Raw genomic sequence first — 5,985 nt, forward strand, 5'->3', positions numbered from 1 at the left:
ACATACATCAAGGTATATTTGTAGAAAATTTCACGAAAAAATATTAATTTTCCTGGAAGTTAAGAAGAATTTAAGTGGACTCTGTTGGAATTTCCGAAAATTGTCCCCCACCCCCATTCCAAAACACTTTCACCGGAAATTTTTGTATATTCGGATTCTACATAGTAAATACTATATGCATAGAAAATTTCATTAAAAAATATTCATTTTTCTGAAAGTTATGACCTCCCAAAGTCTGGGGGGGGGGGTAAAACCCTGTAGTTATGCCGTTATGCCTATATATATATATAACGTTGACCACTAACGTGGACATATATATATATATATATACTTTTTAGTTGTATTTTCTTGAATGTGTATGTGTGTATATATATATATGTATATATATATATATATATATATATATAAACACGGCTGCAGTTTGTACAAGAGAAATAGTAATAACAATATTAGTCGTATTAAATCATCGAAGGCTGCTAGTTAGAGATAAGCAACAACAAATTCTCTCTCCGTCAGCTAGAAAAACCAGAAAAAACCAGCCATGTAATATATTTATTATTATAGCTCCTGTAGCTATTCCATACCTGTCATCGTTTTATTGTGGAAACAACAAAATACGAATTCGTTACTTTAAAATTTATAACAACTAATTTATGCACCAATTTAAAGGACAGTTCAGTTTTTTGTTTAATACCCAAATTGCTTAATGAATGGGATTTAATTTATATCATGCAACGAATATTATTTATTTTCCAATGGAAATATTCAGCAACAATGTAAAAATCTGAAATAGCGTTCCTCAAATCTAAATGTCTTTTACTTTTATTTTCAAAAACATTATTTATTTAAGTCTATTCGTTGCAAATCTTTATATAAAAAGGATTGCACAGAACGGATATTATGTTATATGTATTGAAATGAAAGCTTGAATATAAAAGCAATAAATAAGATGGGTTTAAATGCAACAAGTTAAGTTACTACTGGGTTAATCTATTCAATATGACAACCATAACAACAATGGAATTTTAGTTTGAAATTCTTTACTTCAATTAGTTTATATATATACATATATAGATTCAGCTGTCCAGTGTTATAGGAACTAAGGGAACGTTTCACAGCTAGATGCACTCCTCGGGTTTATAGCAAACAGGTATCTGCTTCGGGAAGACATTTTTCAGTATCAATAAATATACATATACCATACTATATACCATATATATGCATATATGAGCATATATATATTTGCATGTATGTATGCTCCTATGTTCATATTATACACACACACATACGTAATATATATATACATAGATATGTATGTGTGCATGTATCTATATGTTAATATATTTCAAGATTATCAAAATTAAAACGTACCTTGGGATCTTTTTCATAATAATATTGTTGGGTTCTAATCCAGTGGCCAACCAAGTGGTCTTTAATTGTGTGTGCCAGGGCAAAGAAATAATCTCTCTGTGTCGCCACATTTCTGTCCTTCACCAGAGTGAAATGCAAATGTCTGTTAAAACTCTTCTTTATGCCAGAAATATTACCAACTTGCGCTATACCACGAATTGTAATTTGCTTGCGAAGCTCGGTTTCCGTCGGTGGTACGCACGACATGGTTGTAAAGTTGGCGATTGGAGTTAGTGAGAGAAGGAGTTTTAAACGAAGCTGCCGAAAAAAAACTAAATTAAAGGAGAGTTGTCCCTGACAGCCAGTGCGTCCTTCAACTACGATTCTCAAGGACGTAACCTCTCGTGCAAGAAAGCAGCCGGATGGTTGATGTTGTTGCAGTTGTTGGTGATGGTGCTGGTGATGGTTGTTGTTGATATTGAAGCTGCTGCTGCTCTAATGACGGTATTTCTAGCAACATACGTAATCATACACGACATACAAGGTGATGTTAGCAAAGAATCGTATATTGTTCGCTGCTCTCTTCTCTCCCTATCTCTCTCTCTCTCTCTAATATATATGCGTATATATATAATATATATATATGTGTCCCTTTTCTCCTCAATCTCTCTTCTATCTCTGTTTCCCTTCTCTTTTTCTCTCTCCCTTCTCTCACTCCATTCTTCCCTCTTTCTTCTTCATCTCTTTTCTCTCTCTCTCTCTCTCTCTCTCTCTCTCTCTCCTCTCCTCTCCTCTCCTCCCCTCTCCCTCGCACTGAGAGAAATTCATTTTTGTTTATTCCTCAGATAATTTGTTTCAACCGTTTTTATTAGAATTTATTATCGAGCAAAATATGCATCCAGATAATGCATTGAATTTGAAAGCAAAGCTTTCTATGTGTATGTGTGTATATACATGTGTACTCACGTGTGTATATTTATGTATACATACATACACACACACAGACAGACAATCATTTACGCATGTACGTATATATGTATGTATGCATGTATGTATGTACAAACAGAAATTGACACATTCTCCATTCTAGTTTTCTTTTGATTTTATTTGTCATTTGTTATTTGTAACGTTTACAACAATGAGCTTAACGTTTTACTAATCTCCAAAATCACTTTGTGTGGGTGTGTGGGTGCGCGCGTGTGTTTGTGTGTATGCATGTGTCTGATTTCTCAGTAGATTGGAAGGTTTATCTATCTATCTATCTATCTATCTATCTATCTATCTATCTATCTATCCTTTCTCAACTCTAGTCATCAACAGTATTAGAAGTTTATAGGTAATTATACAGCTTAAACTGCTTAATAATACTGTTTGCTGATGATTATACTAATTCCTATTAAATTAATACGAACTTGAGTAAAAATTTATAATATATCTATAATTTTATATATGTATTCATTTGTCTAGAAATTTTTGCAACAACAGTAAAAATATGTGATTTCACGTATGTCAGCTGTGTTGGTCTCTGCAGGAACCTTTATAATGATTGAATTAATAATTTAGCTGTGTGGGAAGAGATTATGTCACCATCATCGTCGCCTCTGTTATTATCATCATCACTGACATCATCATTCGTAACAATATATTTAACGAACTAATGAGGGAGACCATATGCAGTCACTCAACCAGCGAGAAATAGCAATCAAATCTCCACCGCATCTCACACCGTGGAAGAGCATAATGGATAATATTACAATTCTGATTACGCTATTTAGAAAACAACAATGATGGACAAGCCCGGGGCTTAATAATATAATCTAACGTCACATACCCCTCTAATATATGTTGAGATGTTCACTAAATTTCTCTTAAATGTCATCTGTGTGGAAAATAAATAAAATTTAGAAAAAGAGAAATAAAAAACAATAGCTAAGTTACTGTTAACAATTTTCCTTCTTTTTTTCATGCTGATGGTCTCTGAGAGTAATTCGTTCTCTGTTCTACGCCTACAGGAATATGTACTTGTACATTATATTTAGCGATTCTGACATCTCTATTTCTATAAGTAAGGTTATATGTATGTGTCGTTGATGTAGTCTAATAATACCAAAACGTGCTTGGAGTTGTCTCCCATGCAAGCCGATAATATATATTAATCGATCGCCACATGTTTTCTAGTTATCCTTCTGATGCTACATACATTAAGTATGTTAACACCTACTTAACAAATAGATATTGAGTTTGCACTACCATATTTAATACAAGGAACAAAGTAGTAGTAGTAGTAGTAGTAGTAGTAGTAGTAGTAGTAGTAGCAGCAGCAATAATAGCAATGCTTATTCAGGAAAAAGAAAATGGCTTAATAAGTAATATTTTAATTTGACCTTGGCAAGTAAGAGTGACAACTTTGGACATAATCTTTTATCTTTTATCTTTTATTTGGTTTAGTCATAGGACTGCGACCATGCTGTGATACTGAGAAAAATAATCCAAGTCACAAAAATTCATTATCATAAAAATAGCAGTCAAGTTAGTGCCATTATGGAGAGTGGGGTAAAAATCTGATTTATAAGGATTATGTGGTGTGGAGAAGAAATCATTAATTCAATGACTAATATTATTTTAATATATTGACATGTATTGGAGGTATGCAGGTGTTGGAGGCATATGTTAGAAGTATGTGTTTGAGGAATGTGTTAGAGGTATGTGTTGGAGGTATGTGCTGGAAACATGCTTTGGAGACATCAGAGACATGCTGGAAGCAAGTGTTAAATATATGCGCTTGAGTTGTGTACTAGAGACATATATTTGAAGCATGTGTTGGAAGTATCATAGGCATGTGTAAGAGACAAGTGTTGGAGGTGTATGGTGGAGATATGAGTTGGAAACATGTGTCACAAACATGCATTGAATACACAAGTTTAAGTCATTGGCTGGAGGTATGTGTTGGAGACATGTAATAGAGGTACACATTGGAAACACATCAGAGCATGCTTTGGAAGCATGTGTTAAAGGCAAGTGCTGGAGATGTGTGTTGGATTCATGCAATGAAGGCATGTGTTATAGACATGAGGTGGAGGTATGTGCTAGAGCGATGTTTAGAGAAGTGTTGGAATCATACACTGGGGGCATGAATTGGGGAGCAGAAAGAAAAAGTTAGCTGACATGGAGAACTGGAAGTTATCTGAATATTGGAAAAAAAGTTACCTGTATTGTGATGGTTTACACCAGGTATCAAAATGCTGCATAGCTGCTGCTCGGTGCTGTGAGAACATAAGTAACAGCAAATAAATCTTAAGAACGAACAAGTCTCCATATTTTATATCATTATAATTATTGCTAGATTATATTGCCATCCAGAGAAGTGAGCAAAGTTGTGAAGGAAAGAACCTTGTTTTGTTTATTACCCTTCAAATTTTAAGAAGGTCTTGCTAGTTTTTATAGTCTCAGATATCCTGATCATTACCTCCGCCAAGGAAAGAGGTTATGTTTTCATTGACGTTGGTTTGTCCATCTGTGTGCAAAATAACTCAAAAAGTTGTGAACTGTATTCGATGAAACTTGCAGGAAAAGTTGATAATGACACAAGGAACAGATGATGAAATTTTGGTAGAGATCTGGGAATTTTTATGAATTCTTGAAGGATTTTTCATTTGTTATATTTACTTTACATGAAGTGTTACGGTCTTTGATTATCTCCCTTGAAAACACGTTCATCGTTTCCACGTAACCTATGGTGGCATTACTGTTTCTAAAGTTTATTTTTGTTTCTCTATTAGTAATTTTACTCGCGTATCTATCTTAAAATGAGCTGCTTGGCATAGGTTTGCGGAGGATGACATGACAAGCCTTGACTATTGGGATGATTCCTGTTTTTAAAGGGTTTTTTTCTTTTAAATCATATGGCTGTGTTATTTCTTTTTTACCCCTGCCAAGGAGCTTATGTTTTTGCCGGCGTTGGTTTGGGAAATTGGGCGATTTCTAGCATGCATGTATATGGGTGGAAATGAGCTGCTTGGCAGAGTTCTACACTCTCCAAGTGCTTTTCTAGTTTCTAATGTATGAATTAAGAAGTTGTGTCCTCTCCCTGAGAACCCAAGTTCCACTATACCTTTGCATCAGGTGTGCTGATATATATCCTGTTTCTCCAATAATAAATAGGTGTGAAACTGAAAATGTATCTTGGGTACTAGATTTGCAAACTCCTTATAAATGTTCCTTAGATGTCCTCTTTCTCTGTATTTTTCTAACAACAAGGTATCCAGAAGGCAGATGATTTCCACATTAGAGAATATTTTGTTTTTGTGGTCCCACACAACAATATCTGGCTGGTTGTGTTTTAACTGTATGTATGTACGTTTGTATGAATGAATGAATTAATTAATTAATAAATGAATGTATATATGTTCCCTTCTGTTTTTAATCCTTTAATTTCTTCCTCTGAGGAAGGAGCTGATTTGTAACAAACATATAAAGTGCCATCGTTAGAATGTAGATAAAAAATGTCACATTTTGAACTTGAGAAAGCCTTGCATATTTTTCCTTTTCCACTTACAGATTGTATTTGTAATGTATACACATATGTATATATATATGTGTGTGTGTGTATATATATATATATATATATATATATAT

General features: G+C 33.9%; 1 protein-coding gene and 1 long non-coding RNA gene across 2 annotated transcripts in view; one reads left to right on the forward strand and one right to left on the reverse strand.

Moving 5' to 3' along the window:
- Positions 1 to 1,808, reverse strand: part of LOC106872185 (glycogen phosphorylase, brain form) — a 40,512-nt gene extending 38,704 nt beyond the window's left edge. Inside the window, exon 1 of the mRNA XM_014919083.2 lies at positions 1,372 to 1,808. Within this exon, the coding sequence (XP_014774569.1) occupies positions 1,372 to 1,617 (246 nt within the window). The 5' untranslated portion in view covers positions 1,618 to 1,808. The remainder of the gene's footprint in view (positions 1 to 1,371) is intronic.
- LOC128247553 (uncharacterized) overlaps positions 1,788 to 5,985 on the forward strand; it is a 23,692-nt gene continuing 19,494 nt past the window's right edge. The window contains exon 1 of the long non-coding RNA XR_008263866.1: positions 1,788 to 1,894. This is a non-coding gene — a long non-coding RNA (uncharacterized LOC128247553). The remainder of the gene's footprint in view (positions 1,895 to 5,985) is intronic.

Source organism: Octopus bimaculoides, chromosome 4, assembly GCF_001194135.2.
Source record: "Octopus bimaculoides isolate UCB-OBI-ISO-001 chromosome 4, ASM119413v2, whole genome shotgun sequence".
NCBI classification, from domain to species: Eukaryota; Metazoa; Mollusca; class Cephalopoda; order Octopoda; family Octopodidae; genus Octopus; species Octopus bimaculoides.